This window comes from Littorina saxatilis, linkage group LG11 (genome assembly GCF_037325665.1).
Source record: "Littorina saxatilis isolate snail1 linkage group LG11, US_GU_Lsax_2.0, whole genome shotgun sequence".
Taxonomy (NCBI): domain Eukaryota; kingdom Metazoa; phylum Mollusca; class Gastropoda; order Littorinimorpha; family Littorinidae; genus Littorina; species Littorina saxatilis.
Window position 1 is genome coordinate 44,971,561 of NC_090255.1, and position 25,254 is coordinate 44,996,814.

At 43.1% G+C, this 25,254-nt stretch overlaps 2 protein-coding genes across 5 annotated transcripts in view; one reads left to right on the top strand and one right to left on the bottom strand.

Annotated features, from left to right (window-relative positions):
- The first annotated feature begins 689 nt into the window (after nucleotides 1-689).
- LOC138980579 (endoplasmic reticulum-Golgi intermediate compartment protein 3-like) overlaps nucleotides 690-25,254 on the top strand; it is a 40,011-nt gene continuing 15,446 nt past the window's right edge. For 2 of the 3 annotated variants that reach the window (XR_011460395.1, XM_070353477.1), the window contains exons 1-9: nucleotides 690-891; nucleotides 3,898-4,056; nucleotides 5,022-5,141; nucleotides 6,116-6,156; nucleotides 6,406-6,482; nucleotides 8,347-8,512; nucleotides 8,672-8,729; nucleotides 16,682-16,713; nucleotides 20,019-20,115. Coding sequence is in view for 2 of the 3 variants with exons in the window: in XM_070353477.1 (XP_070209578.1) it covers nucleotides 795-891; nucleotides 3,898-4,056; nucleotides 5,022-5,141; nucleotides 6,116-6,156; nucleotides 6,406-6,482; nucleotides 8,347-8,512; nucleotides 8,672-8,729; nucleotides 16,682-16,713; nucleotides 20,019-20,115 (847 nt within the window). In the remaining variant the exon portion in view is untranslated. The remainder of the gene's footprint in view (nucleotides 892-3,897; nucleotides 4,057-5,021; nucleotides 5,142-6,115; nucleotides 6,157-6,405; nucleotides 6,483-8,346; nucleotides 8,513-8,671; nucleotides 8,730-16,681; nucleotides 16,714-20,018; nucleotides 20,116-25,254) is intronic. The other variant, XM_070353478.1, reaches the window with a different exon arrangement.
- On the bottom strand, nucleotides 22,819-25,107 carry LOC138980580 (reactive oxygen species modulator 1-like). Of its 2 annotated transcripts, none has more exons than XM_070353479.1 (3): nucleotides 24,976-25,107; nucleotides 24,241-24,393; nucleotides 22,819-23,707 (listed from the first exon to the last, which is right to left on the bottom strand). In XM_070353479.1, exons 2-3 carry the CDS (start codon nucleotides 24,375-24,377, stop codon nucleotides 23,599-23,601), a joined length of 246 nt encoding a protein of 81 aa, XP_070209580.1. In that variant the 5' UTR covers nucleotides 24,378-24,393; nucleotides 24,976-25,107; the 3' UTR covers nucleotides 22,819-23,598. The 2 variants fall into 2 exon arrangements, with proteins under 2 accessions (XP_070209580.1, XP_070209581.1); XM_070353480.1 differs by having other exon boundaries at nucleotides 24,241-24,389; nucleotides 24,972-25,094.

The following is a 25,254-nucleotide window of genomic DNA, read 5'->3' on the forward strand; positions in this document are numbered from 1 at the left end:
CTGATTATTGGTAAGTCATGTTGTTTAACGATTTTATTGAAAGTCAAGCTTGAGTGAATCTTGCTTAAGGTTCTTCTGTGTATTCACATGACTAACCTCAGCTTAATTAGTTTGGACAACACTTTGGACGAAATTATTGCTGCTGCAGAAACATTTAATTGGCAAGCCTGTGACAGTCATCGTCTCTCTGACCCCCCCCCCCCCCCCCCCTCCCTGTATACCCACCTTACCGACTTATATCTCCCCGATAATGTTTTTGTTATATTTTTTCTTCTTTTCAGTCTGTTTTACATTTCTAATAAGGGTATGAGCAATTCTCTGACCTCGACATCAGGTGAAATAATATTTCCTATCTAGATGTACATTATTTATAACCACACTTAATATAAGCTTAGCTTGTTGTGTGGTCACAAATATCTGTCAGTATCGCATATAGTACATGCCACCCTGTATTCAGTCTGTAATAACCAAACAGTGCAATACTTTGTCTGTGTGTGTGTGTTTTCAAGACCCCACTGTATTAGTTGTGTAGCTAAACAGTAAATGTACGCCTTCAACCAATCAGAGATCTGTAGCAAGCCTTGCAAGTCTTGCTACAACACTATCTCTGAACACATGAACATGAAAATAATTGATTATTCTTAGTTTGTATTATTCTCATACTATCATGAATCAAATCGAGTCCGTTCAAGGATTGTATTGGTAGCTTTGATTCGGTGTGCTGTCGTATTATGGTTGGTGTGTGTTGTACTCGGTAGCAGATTTGGATCGTGTGGAGCCGCAATCATTTCACCATGCAGATCAGAGATGTTTATGATCGCCTGCGCCAGTTCGACGCCTACCCGAAAACTCTGGAAGATTTCAGAGTGAAAACTTTTGGGGGAGCAATCGGTAAGTAGTGTTGTTGCTGGGTTGAGTCAGTCTGCAAAATCTTGTAGATCATCAGAAAATGAGGTGTGCATGTGGATTGCTTTGAACCGGCAAGAGAGAGAGAGAGAGAGAGAGAGAGAGAGAGAGAGAGAGAGAGAGAGAGAGAGAGAGAGAGAGAGAGAGAGAGAGAGAGAGAGAGAGAGAGAGAGAGAGAGAGAGAGAGAGAGAGAGAGAGAGAGAGAGAGAGAGAGAGAAAGAGAGAGGGGTTTAAAAGAATAATATAACAAGATAAGATAAGATAAGATAAATTTGCAGATGTCTATGGCCGCGAGGCCTATATCTTCCACACAAGATTATGTTGATTGTCTAACGAAGCCGTGAGGCTGTTAGACATCAGCTAATCGAGTGTGGAAGAAAACTCTGTCACACGACCAAGTCGGAATATATGTCTCACAGCTTCAACAGAGGAGAGAACAAACACGTTTTGTGTACTCAAGCTTGACAAACCTAAACACAGGAGCAGCCATTGTCGAGAGATCTACTTTTTGACGGAAGTGACCGAACAATCAATCAATGATCAATGAGGCTTATATCGCGCATATTCCGTGGGTACAGTTCTAGGCGCTCTGCAGTGATGCCGTGTGAGATGAAATTTTATACGGCCAGTAAATTGCAGCCATGTCGGCGCATATTTACCTTTCACGGCCTTATTCCAAGTCACACGGGTATGGTAGACAATTATTAACTCTGCCTAAGCAATTTTGCCAGGAAAGACCCTTTTGTCAATCGTGGGATCTTTAACGTGCACACCCAATGTAGTATACACGGGGGGTGGTTCGGACACCGAAGAGTCTGCACACAAAGTTGACTCTGTGAAATAAATTTCCGCCGAACCTGGGATCGAACTCGCGCTGACAGCGGCCAACTGAATACAAATCCAGCGCGCTACCAACTGAGCTATATCCCCGCCCCGATAACTATGAATGACGTCTCGGTATATGTCACAGTCTGTATCTTTTGAAGCATCGCATTCTTCATGACGTCTTTCTGTGTCTGCATCCGCGAAATGTTTGTTCTTTCCGGGATCTTTGTCATCTACCAAAATGTCCACCAAAATACCCGTGTGACTTGGAATGATAGGCCGTGAAAAGTAGGATATGCGCCGAAATGGCTGCGATCTGCTGGCCGATGTGAATGCGTGATGTATTGTGTAAAAAAATTCCATCTCACACGGCATAAATAAATCCCTGCGCCTTGAATAAAAATTGAAAAGAAAAAAAAATCCCTGCGCTTAGAACTGTACCCACGGAATACGCGCGATATAAGCTTCATATTGATTGATATTGATTGATTGATCTATGTTCAGAACTCTGTCCTTCCAGTTTCAAACTAACAGGCCTCCTGAACGAGCCACTTTCCAAGGGCAGCTAAATTCGCGTATGGAAACAGTACTGTCATCTGCGATGCCGTTTTCAGTATTCTCAGCGTTGAAGAATTTGTAAAGAGAAGAAACGAGAAATGATAACAGCAGGAGAAATAAAAGTCGTGTGTGCATTTTGGGGCTTTTGGAGGGACGATTTCGAGTTTGAATCCGTTCTTGCACATGCTCCAAAGCGTGTAACATACAATTTTGCACACGTTTGCTTTAGTAGTGGCAAAGAAGGAAAGCGTGTGACATTGTGTTATTGCTGTGTGTAACAGTGTGTTATTGTTGTGTTACAATGTGTTATTGTTGTGTTGCAGTGTGTTATTGTTGTGTTACACTTACAGTGTGTTATTGTGTAATTGTTGTGTTACAGTGTGTTATTGTTGTGTTACAGTGTGTTATTGCTGTGTGTTACAGTGTGTTATTGTTGTGTTACACTTACAGTGTGTTATTGTGTAATTGTTGTGTTACAGTGTGTTATTGTTGTGTTACAGTGTGTTATTGCTGTGTGTTACAGTGTGTTATTGCTGTGTGTTACACTTATAGTGTGTTATTGTGTAATTGTTGTGTTACAGTGTGTTATTGCTGTCTGTTACATTGTGTTACTGGTGTGTTACAGTGTGTTACTGCTGTGTGTTACACTGTGTTACTGCCGTGTGTTACAGTGTGTTATTGATGTGTGTTACAGTGTGTTATTGTTGTGTGTTACAGTATGTAAGTGCTGTGTGTTACAGTGTGTTATTGGTGTGTTACAGTGTGTATTTGTGTTACAGTGTGTTATTGGTGTGTTACAGTGTGTTATTGTTGTGTGTTACAGTATGTAAGTGTTGTGTGTTACAGTGTGTTATTGGTGTGTTACATTGTGTTACATTGTGTTATGTGTGTGTCACAGTGTGTTATTGGTGTGTTACATTGTGTTACAGTGTGTTATTGTTGTGTTACAGTGTATAATTGTTGTGTTACAGTGTATAATTGTTGTGTTACAGTGTATAATTGTTGTTACAGTGTCACATTGTGTTATTGGTGTGTTACATTGTGTTACATTGTGTTATTGGTGTGTTATAGTGTGTTATTGGTGTGTTACAGCGTGTTGTTGGTGTGTTACATTGTGTAATTATGTAATTGGTGTGTTACAGCATGTAGTTGGTGTGTTACAGTGTGTAGTTGGTGTGTTACAGTGTGTAGTTGGTGCGTTACAGTGTGTAGTTGGTGTGTTACAGCGTGTAGTTTGTGTGTTATAGTGTGTAGTTGGTGTGTTACAGTGTGTAATTGTTGTGTTATTGGTGTGTTACAGTGTGTAATTGGTGTGTTACAGTGTGTAGTTGGTGTGTTACAGTGTGTGATTGTTGTGTTGCCGTGTGTTATTGGTGTGTTACCGTGTGTAATTGGTGTGTTACAGTGTGTACTTGTTGTGTTACAGTGTGTAATTGTGTTACAGTGTGTAATTGTTGTGTTACAGTGTGTTTGTGTTATATTGTGTAATTGTTCTGATACAGTATATAATTGTTGTGTTACACTGTGTAATTGGTATGTTACAGTGTGTAATTGGTGTGTTACAGTGTGTAATTGTTGTGTTTCACTGTGTAATTGGTGTGTTACAGTGACGCTGGTGGCTGCAGTGCTGATGGTGGTGCTGTTTGTGTCGGAGCTCAACTACTACCTGACCAAGGAGGTGCACCCTGAGCTCTTTGTCGACACGTCGCGCGGTCAGAAACTGAGGATCAACATCGACATCACTTTCGCTCACCTGCCCTGTGGATGTGAGTACTGTGCCAGTTGTGTGAGGGGACCCTCAGGTGAAAAGGCAGAGATTTGCATACAAACACACACTCACTACACACACACACACACACACACACACACACACGCACACACACGTACACACATGTACACAGAAACACCCGCACGCACACACTACACACAAATACACACACAATCTTGTAAGAGATTGAAGATCAATGTTGTACTTTGTTTGCACTTTGCGCCTGTCAAATGGTTGTGTGATGTGTCTAGTGTGTTGGCGAAGTGTTTTGTGCTTGTCACCTCTCGCTTTCAGCCCTCACCGCTGGCTAGCACCGTCCTTTTCAGGACAACGCGAAAAGAGAGCAGCTTGCGTCAGTCTCTCCTGCCAGTACATAACCTCTCCACAGCAAGCCCTTTGTAGTGCCTCCATCGTGGCGACAGGCGTGAACTGGGTACCGAAAGGCCCCAGGCTGAACTACAAGGACTCGGAGGAGGTTGGCCCCTAGACATGTGGCATACAGGCCCACCGGCGTGTGGATACGCCCTGGTGCCCACGAACCAACCCCCAACTATGGGTTAAATAGCCGGGCAGGACAGGCTCGTCAACCCTGGAAGGCAGCTGTCCTAGGAGAAGATCACTCCAAAATTAAAACGAGGGCAGAGGAGGCTCACTATCCCTGCAAGGAAACTCCTCTAGCAGAAGGACCACTCCAAATTTAAACCCACGTAGTCCCCCGAAGACGGAAGACATCGGCCATTAGGCGGGGAGCAGACCGGATGTCTACGCTTACTACGACAAATGATTGTGTCTAGGTCGAATGTTCGTTTGCACTTTGCAGGGATCGATATCTTTGTGATAATAGTAATAGTATGTTTGACTTTGAGGGCTTGCACTACATAGTTACAGTGATTGTATGTTGGCATGGTTACAGTATTTGTATGTTGACATGGTTACAGTGATGGTATGTTTGTGTTGTTGCAGACCTGAGTATCGATGCTATGGACGTGTCGGGAGAGCAACAGATTGACGTGGACACCAACCTCCTCAAGCAGCGACTGGACGCCTCTGGGGAGCCGCTCAGTGAAAGCCCGCAGGAAGAGAGTGAGTCGTGTGTTGCTTTATCACTTTCACTGACACACTTACATCCACACACATATAATGTCAGTGAATGTGCAGTGATTTCATTTTTAATAGCGACAAATTGGTAGTTCATATTTTGTAAAAGATCAAGTGTATTTATGACTATATGGGGGCTAGTTAACTTCCTATTTGCACTCTAACGGCTGAGCAAACTTTATTTTCAAGAAGGATCAAGGAGAAAAAATGAACATCTCAACAGAGATTCTAACCAAGGACCTTGAGTTTCCGGGGCCGATGTCATAACCACTGGGTTACCGCACTGCTTACAGATGCCTCAAATGACTTAGAAGCAACTGCCTGCATTGTGAGAGCCATTGTTGGGGTAAACAGGTCAGTGGTCGGGTTTCAGGCCACTTTCCATGTGCACAATTCTCTACGCTATTCTCAGCCCGAACTTTTTAAACACTTGGCCTCGGTAGAGTCACAAATTAACACTTGATCTTTAAAGCTAATAAAGAGTACATGTTTACAATCTGCAACACCTCTTTTGAAAGAAAAAGATGATTTTGATTTCAACTTTCAAAGCGCTAAAAAAACTTTTGGGTTTGTTTGAATGAATGTGCTGGTAACAGCGCTTGTAGACTTGGGTCAATTTTGAGTTGTTGATCACAACTTGTGATCATGTCTTTTCAAGAGCCAGTGAACACGTGCGTGTCATGAGCAACAAGGTAAAGGGTTGCCGTGGTTACTTTCTTGTTACCGTGGTTACTTTCTTGTTGCTGTGGTTACTTTCTTGTTGCCATGGTTACTTTGTTGTTGCCATGGTTACTATCTTGTTGCCATGGTTACTATCTTGTTGCCGCTATATTGTTGTTACCATCAACTAGGAGCTGATTGGTAGTGATGAAGAATGTGCCATGTTATGATTGGTAGTGATGAAGAATGTGCCATGTTATGATTGGTAGTGATGAAGAATGTGCCATGTTTCATTGCAGAATTGGTTACTAACAAGCCCGCCGAAGAAGAGAAAAAAGAGGTATGTAACAATTTGACATTTCTCTACTGGTAATCATATTTTTTTTAAATCTGAATGCAGTAGATCCATTATTTTATTTTATATAAATATAAAACAAATTGGGGGGGGGTCTTTGAAGGCTTCTTGTATGTAATTTCTGGTCTGTTTTCTCTTCTTTTTTTATGTTTTTGTATTTTCTTTTCTTACCATCTGAAGAGGGGAATTGTGGGTATTGATCAGCCAATTGCAAATGATGATTGTTGTGTTCAGGAGAAGGAGGAGACAAAAGAAGTGCTGGATCCCAACAGATGTGAGAGCTGCTATGGGGCCGAAAACGACGAGAAAAAGTGAGTATGGAAAAAGATAATTGAAGACAGTATCAAATGGCTTCATTAACTGGAATAATGTTTGAACATTGAAATAATGATATCCGATGAAATGACCAAGGGAAAGGTATGAAATAATGATATCATCCGATAAAATGACCAAGGGAAAGGTTCCCTACATTGCAGGTGGCCTGTCGTAACAAGGAGAGTCTGGTCAAGTTTAAGACATTGTGAGACTCCCTCCTTTTTGAAGACCTGACTTTCCCTGACCTGACTTTCCCTGACCTGACTTTCTCCCATTTGTGGAGGTCTCAAAAGTGAGTCCCACTGTTGAACGCTCACAGATCAGCAAGCTTCATACCTCACAGATCAGCAAGCTTCATACCTCACAGATCAGCAAGCTTCATACCTCACAGATCAGCAAGCTTCATACCTCCTAATAAAAACATTGTTCTTTTTCATACCTTTTGAATACAATTAAAATTGTACATCTTTATACCTCCGCTGCCAACAGGTTTTACGTGATTGTAGGTATTATGAGGTACTGTACCTCAGAGTTGACGCGATATGGAACGCTGACCCCATACGTCGTTATACCTTTGCTGCCATCAGTTTGTACGTGATTTTAGGCATCATGTACATGTAATGTACCTTCGATCTGATGTGCTGTGAAACACTGACCCCAAACTTCGTTATACCTTTGCTGCCAACAGTTTGTACGTGATTTTAGGCATTATGTAATGTACCTTCGATCTGACGTGATATGGAACGCTGACCCCATACATCGTTATACCTTCGCTACCTTTTACGTGATTTCAGGCATTAACTCTTACCAGTTCACTCCCTTACCCATCGTACCCTGTAGTTTTCCACTGACCAATTATCTAATTATCAAAAAAAAAGTGGTTATTTTACATTGGATGGGTCGGACAGTGGATAAACTCATATGTTAGACACACTTTATGACAGAAACAAGCTGGGTTTTTGTTTTAAGTTAGTTATAGGAATGCATTATTAGGCCCCAAAAAATAAATAGTGTGTTAACGGTAACATAGTTCGGGCCTTTTTTTTTTTCTTTTTTTTTTCCCACAAAAACATATTTTTAAGTTATTTTGCCAAAAAAAAAGACCTTTTTTTTTTTTTTTTTTTCCTCCAAAAAACCATATTTTTAAGTTATTTTGCCAAAAAAAAGATTTTTTTTTCCCCCAAATGCCAAAAAAAAGTCTAGGGTCGCGCGAAAAAATAGGGTCGGTCGGGATACCGTAAACAGACTATTTTTGTTGTTGTTGCCTTAGGCATGCGTATGTCATGAAATGTTCAACTTTGAAATTTGGGTGGGGGTATTCAGGTGACAATAACTTTTTTGTTTATCAGCAAAACTCAATAAAACTTTGCTATGTTATGTAAAATGAATGCCCAAACAGACTAGTTAGCAGCATATCTAAAATAAACTGAACACAAAAAAAAATTCTTCTTTGTGTTTGTCACGTGTTCCAAAAAATGGGCGTACAAATTTCAACAAAAATCATGTTGTCAACCCCATAACCTTTTTTACCTTTAAAGATAGCACAATTATCTTTGCAAATATGAAAAGCTTATTCATTTTCCTTTCATTTGATATATAACTTTCTATATTTCATTTAGAATATGACCCCAGATAGCCACTCGGCAAGTAGGCACCAACAGCACTGTAAAATATGCCCTAAAACCCCCGAACTGGTAAGAGTTAAGAGTTCTGTACCTACGCTTTGACATGAGGTGAAAGCCTGATAATCCCATACAGTTATTGCTGCCATGAGTGTTTACATGATTTTAAGCATAAAGACTGGTACCTCTGATTGGCGCGATTTGAAACCCTCATTACCCCGTACGTTTCTTTGTGCAGGTGCTGCAACAATTGTGAAGACGTGCGCGAGGCGTATCGTAAGAAGGGCTGGGCGTTCAACGACCCAGAGTCCATCGCGCAGTGCAAGCGAGAGGGCTGGTCAGAGAAAATGCAGGCACAGAAAAACGAGGGATGCAGAGCTTATGGTTATCTGGAGGTCAACAAGGTTAGAATAATCCTCTGTGTGTTTCGGAGGGGGGGGGGGGGGGGGAGGAGGATTGTGTGTGTTTGGTGTGTGTGTGTGTGTTTGCTATGTTTGTGTATAATTATGTATGTGTGTATATATGTGTATGTGTGTATATATGTTTGATATGTGTGTGTGCAGGTTGCAGGCAACTTCCACTTTGCACCAGGAAAGAGTTTCCAGCAGCACCACGTGCACGGTGAGAGCAACCCGTTTGATATCTCTGCTACATGTTGTCTTGACACAAGCATGCAGTAGAACAAATGTTCCCTGCACTAAATACAGCAAAGTGTCATCCTCCCCACCCCTTGCGAATGTGCAAGGCAAAAATCAGGTTTTAGAAAGGAGTGAATCATAATCAAAAATCAAAAGATGAGAAAATTACGTTTTAAAAAGGAGTTAGTCATAATCAAAAATCGAAAGATGAGAAAATTACGTTTTAAAAAGGAGTTAGTCATAATCAAAAATCGAAAGATGAGAAAATCACGTTTTAAAAAGGAGTTAGTCATAATCAAAAATCGAAAGATGAGAAAATTACGTTTTCAAAAGGAGTTAGTCATAATCAAAAATCGAAAGATGAGAAAATCACGTTTTAAAAAGGAGTTAGTCATAATCAAAAATCGAAAGATGAGAAAATTACGTTTTAAAAAGGAGTTAGTCATAATCAAAAATCGAAAGATGAGAAAATTACGTTTTCAAAAGGAGTTAGTCATAATCAAAAATCGAAAGATGAGAAAATCACGTTTTAAAAAAATCGAAAGATGAGAAAATTACGTTTTCAAAAGGAGTTAGTCATAATCAAAAATCGAAAGATGAGAAAATCACGATTTCAAAAGGAGTTAGTCATGATCAAAAATCGAAAGATGAGAAAATCACGTTTTCAAAAGGAGTGAGTCATAAATTGAATATCTTTTATATTGACCAAAGTCTCCCTGGACAGTTGTAGAAAGCGCACAGTTTTTCTTCAAGTCTTAATTCTTCTCTTCTTTTGGATCTAATGCATTGTTCCGACTCCCTGCAGGTTGATTGTCTGACTCCCTGCAGGTTGACTGTCTGACTCCCTGCAGGTTGACTGTCTGACTCCCTGCAGGTTGACTGTCTGACTCCCTGCAGGTTGACTGTCTGATAGTTTTGACATGTAGGAGGTCTTCACATTTAACACTATTTTTGTCGCCAGGACGTTGAACCTGTCGATATTTTCATCCAGGTAGAGACAAGGCTGTGGAGACAAGGCTGCTTTGAGGCTGTCCTTAACTAGAGCAAAGTCTTGTGACCAAAAATTCAGTTCCTAAGCTTCTTGCAGCAATATTCGTTAAATAAACTTTGCTAAGTTGACTTTGCCCAATGAATATCAGGCTTAAGGTTGTGTCTTGTCCCTGGATAGTGCCACAGTAATGTGGAGAAGGTTGTGTCTTGACTCTGGATAGTGCCACAGTAATGTGGAGAGAAGGTTGTGTCTTGACTCTGGATAGTGCCACAGTAATGTGGAGAAGGTTGTGTCTTGACTCTGGATAGTGCCACAGTAATGTGGAGAGAAGGTTGTGTCTTGACTCTGGATAGTGCCACAGTAATGTGGAGAAGGTTGTGTCTTGACTCTGGATAGTGCCACAGTAATGTGGAGAGAAGGTTGTGTCTTGTCTCTGGATAGTGCCACAGTAATGTGGAGAAGGTTGTGTCTTGACTCTGGATAGTGCCACAGTAATGTGGAGAAGGTTGTGTCTTGACTCTGGATAGTGCCACAGTAATGTGGAGAGAAGGTTGTGTCTTGACTCTGGATAGTGCCACAGTAATGTGGAGAAGGTTGTGTCTTGACTCTGGATAGTGCCACAGTAATGTGGAGAGAAGGTTGTGTCTTGTCTCTGGATAGTGCCACAGTAATGTGGAGAGAAGGTTGTGTCTTGACTCTGGATAGTGCCACAGTAATGTGGAGAGAAGGTTGTGTCTTGTCTCTGGATAGTGCCACAGTAATGTGGAGAGAAGGTTGTGTCTTGTCTCTGGATAGTGCCACAGTAATGTGGAGAGAAGGTTGTGTCTTGACTCTGGATAGTGCCACAGTAATGTGGAGAGAAGGTTGTGTCTTGACTCTGGATAGTGCCACAGTAATGTGGAGAGAAGGTTGTGTCTTGACTCTGGATAGTGCCACAGTAATGTGGAGAAGGTTGTGTCTTGTCTCTGGATAGTGCCACAGTAATGTGGAGAAGGTTGTGTCTTGACTCTGGATAGTGCCACAGTAATGTGGAGAGAAGGTTGTGTCTTGTCTCTGGATAGTGCCACAGTAATGTGGAGAGAAGGTTGTGTCTTGACTCTGGATAGTGCCACAGTAATGTGGAGAAGGTTGTGTCTTGACTCTGGATAGTGCCACAGTAATGTGGAGAAGGTTGTGTCTTGTCTCTGGATAGTGCCACAGTAATGTGGAGAAGGTTGTGTCTTGTCTCTGGATAGTGCCACAGTAATGTGGAGAAGGTTGTGTCTTGTCTCTGGATAGTGCCACAGTAATGTGGAGAGAAGGTTGTGTCTTGTCTCTGGATAGTGCCACAGTAATGTGGAGAGAAGGTTGTGTCTTGTCTCTGGATAGTGCCACAGTAATGTGGAGAGAAGGTTGTGTCTTGTCTCTGGATAGTGCCACAGTAATGTGGAGAGAAGGTTGTGTCTTGTCTCTGGATAGTGCCACAGTAATGTGGAGAGAAGGTTGTGTCTTGTCTCTGGATAGTGCCACAGTAATGTGGAGAGAAGGTTGTGTCTTGACTCTGGATAGTGCCACAGTAATGTGGAGAGAAGGTTGTGTCTTGACTCTGGATAGTGCCACAGTAATGTGGAGAGAAGGTTGTGTCTTGACTCTGGATAGTGCCACAGTAATGTGGAGAGAAGGTTGTGTCTTGACTCTGGATAGTGCCACAGTAATGTGGAGAAGGTTGTGTCTTGTCTCTGGATAGTGCCACAGTAATGTGGAGAGAAGGTTGTGTCTTGACTCTGGATAGTGCCACAGTAATGTGGAGAGAAGGTTGTGTCTTGTCTCTGGATAGTGCCACAGTAATGTGGAGAGAAGGTTGTGTCTTGACTCTGGATAGTGCCACAGTAATGTGGAGAGAAGGTTGTGTCTTGACTCTGGATAGTGCCACAGTAATGTGGAGAGAAGGTTGTGTCTTGTCTCTGGATAGTGCCACAGTAATGTGGAGAGAAGGTTGTGTCTTGACTCTGGATAGTGCCACAGTAATGTGGAGAGAAGGTTGTGTCTTGACTCTGGATAGTGCCACAGTAATGTGGAGAGAAGGTTGTGTCTTGTCTCTGGATAGTGCCACAGTAATGTGGAGAGAAGGTTGTGTCTTGTCTCTGGATAGTGCCACAGTAATGTGGAGAGAAGGTTGTGTCTTGACTCTGGATAGTGCCACAGTAATGTGGAGAGAAGGTTGTGTCTTGTCTCTGGATAGTGCCACAGTAATGTGGAGAAGGTTGTGTCTTGACTCTGGATAGTGCCACAGTAATGTGGAGAGAAGGTTGTGTCTTGTCTCTGGATAGTGCCACAGTAATGTGGAGAGAAGGTTGTGTCTTGACTCTGGATAGTGCCACAGTAATGTGGAGAGAAGGTTGTGTCTTGACTCTGGATAGTGCCACAGTAATGTGGAGAAGGTTGTGTCTTGTCTCTGGATAGTGCCACAGTAATGTGGAGAGAAGGTTGTGTCTTGACTCTGGATAGTGCCACAGTAATGTGGAGAGAAGGTTGTGTCTTGACTCTGGATAGTGCCACAGTAATGTGGAGAAGGTTGTGTCTTGTCTCTGGATAGTGCCACAGTAATGTGGAGAAGGTTGTGTCTTGACTCTGGATAGTGCCACAGTAATGTGGAGAGAAGGTTGTGTCTTGTCTCTGGATAGTGCCACAGTAATGTGGAGAGAAGGTTGTGTCTTGTCTCTGGATAGTGCCACAGTAATGTGGAGAGAAGGTTGTGTCTTGACTCTGGATAGTGCCACAGTAATGTGGAGAAGGTTGTGTCTTGTCTCTGGATAGTGCCACAGTAATGTGGAGAGAAGGTTGTGTCTTGTCTCTGGATAGTGCCACAGTAATGTGGAGAAGGTTGTGTCTTGACTCTGGATAGTGCCACAGTAATGTGGAGAAGGTTGTGTCTTGTCTCTGGATAGTGCCACAGTAATGTGGAGAGAAGGTTGTGTCTTGACTCTGGATAGTGCCACAGTAATGTGGAGAAGGTTGTGTCTTGTCTCTGGATAGTGCCACAGTAATGTGGAGAGAAGGTTGTGTCTTGTCTCTGGATAGTGCCACAGTAATGTGGAGAGAAGGTTGTGTCTTGACTCTGGATAGTGCCACAGTAATGTGGAGAAGGTTGTGTCTTGTCTCTGGATAGTGCCACAGTAATGTGGAGAGAAGGTTGTGTCTTGACTCTGGATAGTGCCACAGTAATGTGGAGAGAAGGTTGTGTCTTGACTCTGGATAGTGCCACAGTAATGTGGAGAGAAGGTTGTGTCTTGTCTCTGGATAGTGCCACAGTAATGTGGAGAGAAGGTTGTGTCTTGACTCTGGATAGTGCCACAGTAATGTGGAGAGAAGGTTGTGTCTTGTCTCTGGATAGTGCCACAGTAATGTGGAGAGAAGGTTGTGTCTTGTCTCTGGATAGTGCCACAGTAATGTGGAGAAGGTTGTGTCTTGTCTCTGGATAGTGCCACAGTAATGTGGAGAGAAGGTTGTGTCTTGACTCTGGATAGTGCCACAGTAATGTGGAGAAGGTTGTGTCTTGTCTCTGGATAGTGCCACAGTAATGTGGAGAGAAGGTTGTGTCTTGACTCTGGATAGTGCCACAGTAATGTGGAGAAGGTTGTGTCTTGACTCTGGATAGTGCCACAGTAATGTGGAGAGAAGGTTGTGTCTTGACTCTGGATAGTGCCACAGTAATGTGGAGAAGGTTGTGTCTTGACTCTGGATAGTGCCACAGTAATGTGGAGAAGGTTGTGTCTTGTCTCTGGATAGTGCCACAGTAATGTGGAGAGAAGGTTGTGTCTTGACTCTGGATAGTGCCACAGTAATGTGGAGAAGGTTGTGTCTTGTCTCTGGATAGTGCCACAGTAATGTGGAGAGAAGGTTGTGTCTTGACTCTGGATAGTGCCACAGTAATGTGGAGAAGGTTGTGTCTTGACTCTGGATAGTGCCACAGTAATGTGGAGAAGGTTGTGTCTTGACTCTGGATAGTGCCACAGTAATGTGGAGAAGGTTGTGTCTTGTCTCTGGATAGTGCCACAGTAATGTGGAGAAGGTTGTGTCTTGACTCTGGATAGTGCCACAGTAATGTGGAGAAGGTTGTGTCTTGACTCTGGATAGTGCCACAGTAATGTGGAGAAGGTTGTGTCTTGTCTCTGGATAGTGCCACAGTAATGTGGAGAAGGTTGTGTCTTGACTCTGGATAGTGCCACAGTAATGTGGAGAAGGTTGTGTCTTGTCTCTGGATAGTGCCACAGTAATGTGGAGAGAAGGTTGTGTCTTGACTCTGGATAGTGCCACAGTAATGTGGAGAGAAGGTTGTGTCTTGACTCTGGATAGTGCCACAGTAATGTGGAGAGAAGGTTGTGTCTTGACTCTGGATAGTGCCACAGTAATGTGGAGAGAAGGTTGTGTCTTGACTCTGGATAGTGCCACAGTAATGTGGAGAGAAGGTTGTGTCTTGACTCTGGATAGTGCCACAGTAATGTGGAGAAGGTTGTGTCTTGTCTCTGGATAGTGCCACAGTAATGTGGAGAGAAGGTTGTGTCTTGACTCTGGATAGTGCCACAGTAATGTGGAGAGAAGGTTGTGTCTTGACTCTGGATAGTGCCACAGTAATGTGGAGAGAAGGTTGTGTCTTGACTCTGGATAGTGCCACAGTAATGTGGAGAGAAGGTTGTGTCTTGTCTCTGGATAGTGCCACAGTAATGTGGAGAAGGTTGTGTCTTGACTCTGGATAGTGCCACAGTAATGTGGAGAGAAGGTTGTGTCTTGACTCTGGATAGTGCCACAGTAATGTGGAGAGAAGGTTGTGTCTTGACTCTGGATAGTGCCACAGTAATGTGGAGAAGGTTGTGTCTTGTCTCTGGATAGTGCCACAGTAATGTGGAGAGAAGGTTGTGTCTTGACTCTGGATAGTGCCACAGTAATGTGGAGAAGGTTGTGTCTTGTCCCTGGATAGTGCCACAGTAATGTGGAGAGAAGCTCATCTTGTGTTTTACCTGATAACAGATAGCTGCAGCTGAGAAAATATGTGCTGGTGCATGTGTTCTGTTTTGACACTTCCTGAAGTGCCTTCTTGCTCTATGGAGATCCCAGTTATTGCTTTGCGGCAGGGGTTAGGTTTACTCATTTTGTAAGGAGACCTGTCACCTATGGTGAGTAGAAACAAATGGGAAGAGAAACAAGGGAGACAATTTTATTTTCAGGATTTATTTTTAATTTAGAAAAGTGAAAGTACATACTGTATTATTTTCAAAGGGCTGATTCTTAACTGCACAAATCAAAGTAGCAACAAAAATAAAACAGTGAACAAAGAACAGCATTTGAAATATAAACACTCACATTTTTGTTTTGTTTTTCTGTTTGGTACTCTGGCGTGGCTGGCTAGTATGGAATGTGGATATTGTGTTTTTCTGTTTGGTACTCTGGCGTGGCTGGCTGGTATGGAATGTGGATATTGTGTTTTTCTGTTTGGTACTCTGGCGTGGCTGGCTGGTATGGAATGTGGATATTGTGTTTTTCTTGCTGCGTCCAGACATCTGTAAAGTTTATCTTTTTCTCTTTTTGAATTTCTTGAAGTGACTGTCATGTTGACTGTGTTATGTTGTAAATTCTCTCTTCAAGATGGGGTCTTTGTGTCAAGTGCATCACTGAATGTCCCTGTCAAATATTTTTCTTGTTATACTGTTAACGTACTGTATTCACAATTGTATTCTGAATGACTGAAAGATGGCAAACATTAAATAAAGTCATTTCCTGTTGTTGTGCTTGTAGTTCAAGATGTTAATTAAGGGTGGTGCGTTGTAACATTTTCTTTCATCCGCACTTTTGATCCCAGATTACAGCTGGTTCGGCTAGTTTATTGCATACAGCTGGTTCGGCTAGTTTATTGCATACAGCTGGTTCGGCTAGTTTATTGCATACAGCTGGTTCGGCTAGTTTATTGCATACAGCTGGTTCGGCTAGTTTATTGCATACAGCTGGTTCGGCTAGTTTATTGCATACAGCTGGTTCGGCTAGTTTATTGCATACAGCTGGTTCGGCTAGTTTATTGCATACAGGAAATAAACAGAAAAAAAGTAAAAACAAATACAGGTGCAAGGACATTTGTTTTTCTTTGTGGTGTTATTTGAATATTTGGCCTGTGGTAATTGTGTTTTTTGTTTGACGTTGTGTTTCTCATCAAATCAGATTATCTTTTGCACATGTGAGATCATTAAGTCAAGTAGTTTCACCATGAATGGTTGACTTTTAGATGGCGTCATGTCAGCCTGGAGAGAAATAGGTTGACGATAATCCCTTGTGTTTTGCTGGGTCTAGTTTGTTGATAGAATGCAGAGTAGATATTAAAAGTGTCTATTTCTAACAGAAATTATTTTGGATTGTCAGGGAAGTCTTTGTTATGTTGTAACTTGAAGTAAGTGATACAGTCAGACCTGTCTATAACCACCACCCTAGGGACCAAGCAAAGTGGTCTTTGTTATGTTGTAACTTGAAGTAAGTGATACAGTCAGACCTGTCTATAACCACCACCCTAGGGACCAAGCAAAGTGGTGTTTATAGACAGGTGGTGGCTATGGAAAAGTGAATTGTACAGAAGAAATACTTGTCTGGGATCCTTTGGAGTGATCCTCGTAGGCAGGTGGTCGCTGTGCAGAGGTGGTCGCTTTGCAGAGGTGGTCGCTTTGCAGAGGTGGTCGCAGGGGCAGGGTGGACTGTACATGTGTCTTGTTTGGTACATAATGTCAGAAAAAGAGGAAGTTTTTCTATTCACTTGCCATGTGCTTGATCTTTTGTTTGGTTTTTACCTATATTATTATTCACTGAGTGACTCAATCATTTTTGAAGTCAGGTGCAATTTCAGTACAGAGGAAACTTTTATTATTTATCCATGTTGTTGTTGTATTAATTCCTGTACTTAAAGCATCTGTGTCTCATTGTTTCAGTTCATGATCTTCAGGCCTTTGGCGGACAGAAGGTCAGTTTTATACCTATTATTATAACCCAACAGAAGGTCAGTTTTATACCTATTATTATAACCCAACAGCTTGCTTGTGAATAAGCATTAGAAGCGAATTAAGATTAACTGACATACAAAGCCAAATGTACCAAAATAAGAGCAGAAAAAGTGTTTGTACCTCTAATATGAATGGAAGCCAAGTCATCTGGTGTGACTGCACATGGTGATGTTAACTGTCATACTGGTCGAGACATTTGACTTTCACCAGATCACACTTTGTGCTTCAATGTCCGGATGATGTGGTTCGTGTACGACCCATACTTTCTAAAGGATTCAATGTATAAAACATCTATATCTATATCTATATCTATATCTATATCTATATCTATATCTATATCTATATACGGCTTGTGTGTGTCTGTCTATCTTTCTTCGCGATGCACGGCCAAAGTTCTCGATGGATCTGCTTCAAATTTGGTGGGCATATTCAGGTAGACCCCGGACACAATCTGCTCGATGAAAATTTTCAACACGTGCTCTCAGCGCACAGCGCTGAACCGATTTTGGTTTTTCTGTACATCCATTCCCAGTAACTCTTCCTTCTTCTCCAGTGTTTTGCGTGTTATCTCCCTTCCTTCGTGTGGCGTCAATCGCGTAGGGTGCGCCCGGCAAAGCCGGGTATTGGTGCGCCACTCACCCAGCAAAGCCGGGTATTCATCTAGTTAGTCATACATGACACACACCATCCCAGCAGGTGTAAGCAGTTTCCCCTCTTTGTCAACACGCTGTCTGATAAGGCAGTTTTCCCCCTCTTTGCACAATGTTGGTCAACACGCTGTCTGATAAGGCAGTTTTCCCCCTCTTTGCACAATGTTGGTCAACACGCTGTCTGATAAGGCAGTTTTCCCCCTCTTTGCACAATGTTGGTCAACACGCTGTCTGATAAGGCAGTTTCCCCTCTTTGCACAATGTTGGTCAACACGCTGTCTGATAAGGCAGTTTCCCCTCTTTGCACAATGTTGGTCAACACGCTGTCTGATAAGGCAGTTTCCCCTCTTTGCACAATGTTGGTCAACACGCTGTCTGATAAGGCAGTTTCCCCTCTTTGCACAATGTTGGTCAACACGCTGTCTGATAAGGCAGTTTCCCCTCTTTGCACAATGTTGGTCAACACGCTGTCTGATAAGGCAGTTTCCCCTCTTTGCACAATGTTGGTCAACACGCTGTCTGATAAGGCAGTTTCCCCCTCTTTGCACAATGTTGGTCAACACGCTGTCTGATAAGGCAGTTTCCCCTCTTTGCACAATGTTGGTCAACACGCTGTCTGATAAGGCAGTTTCCCCTCTTTGCACAATGTTGGTCAACACACTGTCTGATAAGGCAGTTTCCCCTCTTTGCACAATGTTGGTCAACACACTGTCTGATAAGGCAGTTTTCCCCCTCTTTGCACAATGTTGGTCAACACGCTGTCTGATAAGGCAGTTTCCCCTCTTTGCACAATGTTGGTCAACACGCTGTCTGATAAGGCAGTTTCCCCCTCTTTGCACAATGTTGGTCAACACGCTGTCTGATAAGGCAGTTTTCCCTCTTTGCACAATGTTGGTCAACACGCTGTCTGATAAGGCAGTTTTCCCCCTCTTTGCACAATGTTGGTCAACACGCTGTCTGATAAGGCAGTTTCCCCCTCTTTGCACAATGTTGGTCAACACGCTGTCTGATAAGGCAGTTTCCCCTCTTTGCACAATGTTGGTCAACACGCTGTCTGATAAGGCAGTTTCCCCTCTTTGCACAATGTTGGTCAACACGCTGTCTGATAAGGCAGTTTCCCCTCTTTGCACAATGTTGGTCAACACGCTGTCTGATAAGGCAGTTTCCCCCTCTTTGCACAATGTTGGTCAACACGCTGTCTGATAAGGCAGTTTCCCCTCTTTGCACAATGTTGGTCAACACGCTGTCTGATAAGGCAGTTTCCCCTCTTTGCACAATGTTGGTCAACACGCTGTCTGATAAGGCAGTTTCCCCTCTTTGCACAATGTTGGTCAACACGCTGTCTGATAAGGCAGTTTTCCCCCTCTTTGCACAATGTTGGTCAACACGCTGTCTGATAAGGCAGTTTTCCCCCTCTTTGCACAATGTTGGTCAACACGCTGTCTGATAAGGCAGTTTTCCCCCTCTTTGCACAATGTTGGTCAACACGCTGTCTGATAAGGCAGTTTCCCCTCTTTGCACAATGTTGGTCAACACGCTGTCTGATAAGGCAGTTTTCCCCCTCTTTGCACAATGTTGGTCAACACGCTGTCTGATAAGGCAGTTTCCCCCTCTTTGCACAATGTTGGTCAACACGCTGTCTGATAAGGCAGTTTCCCCTCTTTGCACAATGTTGGTCAACACGCTGTCTGATAAGGCAGTTTCCCCTCTTTGCACAATGTTGGTCAACACACTGTCTGATAAGGCAGTTTCCCCTCTTTGCACAATGTTGGTCAACACGCTGTCTGATAAGGCAGTTTCCCCCTCTTTGCACAATGTTGGTCAACACGCTGTCTGATAAGGCAGTTTCCCCCTCTTTGCACAATGTTGGTCAACACGCTGTCTGATAAGGCAGTTTCCCCTCTTTGCACAATGTTGGTCAACACGCTGTCTGATAAGGCAGTTTCCCCCTCTTTGCACAATGTTGGTCAACACGCTGTCTGATAAGGCAGTTTCCCCCCTCTTTGCACAATGTTGGTCAACACACTGTCTGATAAGGCAGTTTCCCCTCTTTGCACAATGTTGGTCAACACGCTGTCTGATAAGGCAGTTTTCCCCCTCTTTGCACAATGTTGGTCAACACGCTGTCTGATAAGGCAGTTTCCCCTCTTTGCACAATGTTGGTCAACACGCTGTCTGATAAGGAATAAACTCAGTAAATACCTCCTGGAATTCCATGTGGGTCGTACATGACACACATCATCGGTACTGTGTAGTTCAAAGTACATCATTGTTTATTTGTTTGTTTGTTTGCAACCATAACCCTTTCAAGCTGTGTCGGTGTTGGGAAGGTCTTATTGTGTTCAGGAAATAAAATTAATGAAGTCCTGAGCAAATATGGTGTCCCTGGGTGGTTTGAGAAATACAGACACTTTTGTGAGGCTTTTGGTCGTCGACTGGGTAAGCACAGTGAAGGTAAGCACGGTGAAGGTAAGCACGGTGAAGGTAAGCACAGTGAAGGTAAGCACGGTGAAGGTAAGCACAGTGAAGGTTAGTGGAGATGCGTGTTGTAGAGAATGTTTAAGGGAGTGATTTCTATGTGACTGTGTGTGATGTCTTCGTCACTGTGGTTGCAGTTCAACATCAGCCACCACATCAACCACCTGTCATTCGGCACAGATTACCCCGGCATTGTCAACCCTCTGGACGCCATGCATGAACCGGCAACACAGCGTGAGTATATGGTGTGTGTGTTGAGGGCATTGTCAACCCTCTGGACGCCATGCATGAACCGGCAACACAGTGTGAGTATATGGTGTGTGTGTTGAGGGCATTGTTAACCCTCGGGACGCCATGCATGAACCGGCAACACAGTGTGAGTATATGGTGTGTGTGTTGAGGGCATTGTCAACCCTCGGGACGCCATGCATGAACCTGCAACACAGCGTGAGTATATGGTGTGTGTGTTGAGGGCATTGTCAACCCTCGGGACGCCATGCATGAACCGGCAACACAGTGTGAGTATATGGTGTGTGTGTTGAGGGCATTGTCAACCCTCTGGACGCCATGCATGAACCGGCAACACAGTGTGAGTATATGGTGTGTGTGTGTTGAGGGCATTGTTAACCAGACCTGTTTACCAGTACGATTTGGTCGTATTTTGTACGCCAAATTATTATCGGTACGCAAATACGCTACACACGCACAAAATACGCTACACACGCACAAAATACGCATAAGAAAAAGTCTAGAATACGTTTTCCGGTGTTGGTGTGCTGATTACGGAATGGTACAACTGATACCGGTTTCGGTCGAAGGGAGATAACCATGACAGCGAGTCTTCAGCTGTGGAAACCTTGTTCAGTTGTTGGCACGTGCGATCGTCTGGACAATCATGGCAAAATGAAGCAGAAAAATGTGCCAGTTTCAGATGACTGTACCAAATCTAAACAGCAGAAGCAGCAGATTTTCTTGGAGAAATTTAAGAAAGAGTCAGGAATTGTGGAGTCTACTATGGGGAAAAGTCTTGCACACTGCAAGTATTGTAAATCAGATTTCTCCGTTGCCCATGCTGGGAAATATGACATCGAACGACACTGCAGTTCCAAAACTCACATGGACAAGGTTGCTGCAAAGAAATCCCCTGAAAGCTGCCAAGGAATTATGAAGTTCATTCCTGCAAAGCAAATCCTGCCAGAAGAAAAGGCTGTAGTCCGTGCCAAAGCAATGTTTTCTGAGATGATTGTAAAAATGAACTTGCCACTGTTAACCGCAGATGTTATTTCACGAACTTCATCTTTTCATTATCAATCTGTTTGGAAGACACTGGTTATAATGCTATAAACTGACAGGTAAATAAAATTGTTTTATCCCTTTTGTATTGGAAGGAGTTAAATTCTGAAGGTGTTTACAAGACATGCTATTCTTACACAAACACGTTTGCACCAACGCGTACATTTTCCCTAGCCCATATGGCTTTGCTTGCAAAGTACACCAACTTTTTGAAAAATACACTCAACTTTTTGGGAAAGTACTCTTGCCTCGGGTTTAGGGTAAACAGGTCTGGTTAACCCTCTGGACGCCATGCATGAACCGGCAACACAGCGTGAGTATATGGTGTGTGTGTTGAGGGCATTGTCAACCCTCGGGACGCCATGCATGAACCGGCAACACAGCGTGAGTATAAGGTGTGTGTTGAGGGCATTGTTAACCCTCCGGATGCCATGCATGAACCGGCAACACAGTGTGAGTATATGGTGTGTGTGTTGAGGGCATTGTCAACCCTCTGGACGCCATGCATGAACCGGCAACACAGCTAGAGTTTATGGTGTGTGTGTTGAGGGCATTGTCAACCCTCCGGACGCCATGCATGAACCGGCAACACAGTGTGAGTATATGGTGTGTGCGTGTTGAGGGTATTGTCAACCCTTGGGACGCCATGCATGAACCGGCAACACAGTGTGAGTATATGGTGTGTGTGTTGAGGGCATTGTCAACCCTCTGGACGCCATGCATGAACCGGCAACACAGTGTGAGTATATGGTGTGTGTGTGTTGAGGGCATTGTCAACCCTCGGGACGCCATGCATGAACCGGCAACACAGTGCGAGTTTATTGTGTGTGTGTTGAGGGCATTGTCAACCCTCTAGACGCCATGCATGAACCGGCAACACAGTGTGAGTATATGGTGTGTGTTGAGGGCATTGTCAACCCTCCGGACGCCATGCATGAACCCGCCACTCAGAGTGAGTATATGGTGTGTGTGTGAAGAGAGAGAGTGTGTGTTGAGGGCATTGTCAACCATGAAGGGCTGATTACCTTTCCATACAAGCATTTTCCCAGTTACTTCCCAGTGCAGCAACTTGTCCCTCACTGTAACAAAACAGCAGATTTTGAATGAGGAGTATCGTTTTCTTGTCAGAATGCAGGGATATGTGTGTGTGTGATTTGTTTTAATGCAACAATTTTTTCTGTGTTCGAAATACAATGTATTATGTTTGAGATGTCAAAACGTGCATGTTTAGTTTGACAACACCAGCACAGCACTGTGACATGTGTCCATGGAGTGGAATCCTTGTCCCGGACATGATACAGCCACAGTGAAGGGAGATAACTGGAGTAGAATAGCAAAACACTTTTCACAGAATCACACTGACCACAAAAAAAAAGACAAAGATTTTTTTTTAGTATCATGTATGTGCATGTTGTTTTGTTCTGGGGGGTATAGATGTTCTGGGGGGTATAGATGTTCTGGGGGGTATAGATGTTGTGCATTATCTCAGTCAGGATTTGTTATCGATGGACTGACTAAAGTGACGCACAACACTCCCACAAGCTGGGAAATCTTGACAGAGCTATTTCCGGTCACACAATTTCCATACAAGTTGTACATGAGACTGTGTATCAAACAATCAGTGTTCACATTGGGCAGAAAACATTTTGAATGTTTTGTTTACTTTTATTCACATTACATCACTCTTAAATCTTGCACACACAACACATTCACGAGCAGCGTGCAGTAACTGCTCCATGTCATATGTACACTGTCCTTTTGTCTGTTGTAGACAATCACACGCAGGCCTCCCCTACACCAGTTTCCTCACAGCATTCTATTGACACACAGGCCTCCCCTACACCAGTTTCCTCACAGCATTCTATTGACACACAGGCCTCCCCTACACCAGTTTCCTCACAGCATTCTATTGCTACAACCACAACAAAATACTATTGCCACAACCACAACTCAATGATGATCGAACACATTGTTTTTTTTATCACCTACTAAAAAGATCTGGATGGTTTGCGGATGAAAATTAGTTTTGCTCTTGGTTTGGCAACTGCCTGTGCTGCCTACAAAAATAAAACAATTCTGGTTTAGTATCTTGGCAGCAACTTAATTTTTTTACCCTGGAAATGACAGCAGGGGCTATTTTCTGTTATTTTGTGATTTGAAATAACATTCCTTAGTCAATCCTCTCACAAAAGTAGGCCTGTACAAATTTTCTGGTGCTGGAAGATCATGACTTCCAGATGTTGACGGTTGTTTCCAAGACCTTTCATTGTATGTCATAACACTGTCGCTTCCAGTCATAACACTGTCGCTTCCAGTCATAACACTGTCGCTTCCAGTCACATTGTTGTTGGCACTGTCAAGATCCCCACAGTGCAAGTGCAACAGTACTAACACTATGTAAGACCGTGCAACACTGTGTGGCTGTCAACACCTGATGCCCGTGCCGATGCCCATGAAGGTGCCAAACGTCCCCCCGCCCTGAACCATGGTCTTGCCCACTGTCTGCAGCAACTCTCGGCCCCTCAGTCCGTACCTGTAACATATTAATATAATAATAATAATAATAATAAATGAGCATTTATATAGCGCAACATCATAACTTTACAATTATGCTCTTTGCGCTTGACACATTTAAAATTAAATTAGAACACAGTTATACAAGCATTTACATCTACATTCATAGTCAACAACGCTTAATTAAAAGCATACACCATCAAACATACATTACAAATAATTCTTCCACTAACTAAGTAATAAAAACCTGAATAAAATAGGTAGTGAAAACATATTATATATAGCAAACATATTGTTAAAGTTGTCAACTCCTGCACACAGGAAACACATCACATTCCATGTTATAAGTCTGACTTTATGAGATCAACACTCTCCCCTCCGGCGCTCGTACCTGCGCACACCACACACATAACGATAAAAACACTTTATTATCCATTACACATTATAAAGAAATGATTTTGATGAGATCAACTCTCTCCCCTATAATGCTGTGCCTACACACACTAAACACATCACTGCTCTGTCCAAACCCCCCCCCCCCCCCCCACGTACCTGAGAGCAGAGAATCCCCCGAACATTGCCCCGGAGGCCATGCCCACACAGAATCCCATCATGAAGCCCATCTTGACCTTGTCGAAACAGCTGGGCCCGTGGCCCATCGAGTAGCCGCTGGGGGGAGGGGCCGGCATGGTGGAATATGGCTACCTGTGTAAAGACAGTGAACTAAAGTTGATTCTATAACATTAACAGTATAAGGACAGTAACCATGAACCAAGTTCTGGCAGAACAGAACAGGTCGATACAGATGAAACCGAAGACAATATGTCCCCCTCGGACCAACAAAAAAGCTTGTCTCTCAACAAGCCACCAAACATCTTATAATGTCTTGTTAAATAAGGGAAGAAACTGACTTGCTGAGCATACACAAATAAAATGCCCCACAGTGTGACAGTATGTGTGTGTGTGCATTTGCTTGTATAATTGTGTGTGTGTGTGTGTGTGTGTGTGTGTAAGACTAAGAGTGATAGGGGGTGCTACAGAGGAAGATTCAGGCGGTTGTCTTCTCCATTCCACGTTATACTGAAACGTTTCAGATGATTTCACAAGCTTCTGCGCTGTACATAGCGGGTTCAGTATCATTCAAGCCAGGCAGGTTACGACTTACGTCTTAGTCGTCCAGTCGGTTGTTCAGGCCTCACGTTTCATGTCAGTATCGACCATACTGCGCGAACGTTTGGGACATCTAGTTCGTTAGTTCTAGATTACTGGAAAATATTTATTACTCACGAGAACAAACGCTGGTGGTTAAAACTCAGTTCTCCGGATAAGGTTGTAGTCTAGTCGTGACCTCGCGAGCTGACGACCATGCTCTTCCCACAATCCCACGCTGCAAACTTCCGGTTGAATTTGTTGGACGTTCTTTGGCATTACAATTCGTTAAACAGATGCGTTTTGTGTGCTTTGGATTATACAAACTCAATATAAAGGGAACTAGAATTGAACTTCCCTTAATTCAAAACACAGTGTAATATTACGTCCTATCGTTATACGCTTTAGTTATAAGTT

Excerpts from the sequence above, each read along its gene's own strand:
- LOC138980580 (XM_070353479.1), bottom strand. The coding sequence starts at position 24,377 with ATGCCGGCCCCTCCCCCCAGCGGCTACTCGATGGGCCACGGGCCCAGC. Across the intron at positions 23,708-24,240 it reads GGGGGATTCTCTGCTCTCAG|GTACGGACTGAGGGGCCGAG; the intron begins GTACGTGGGGGG and ends AATATGTTACAG.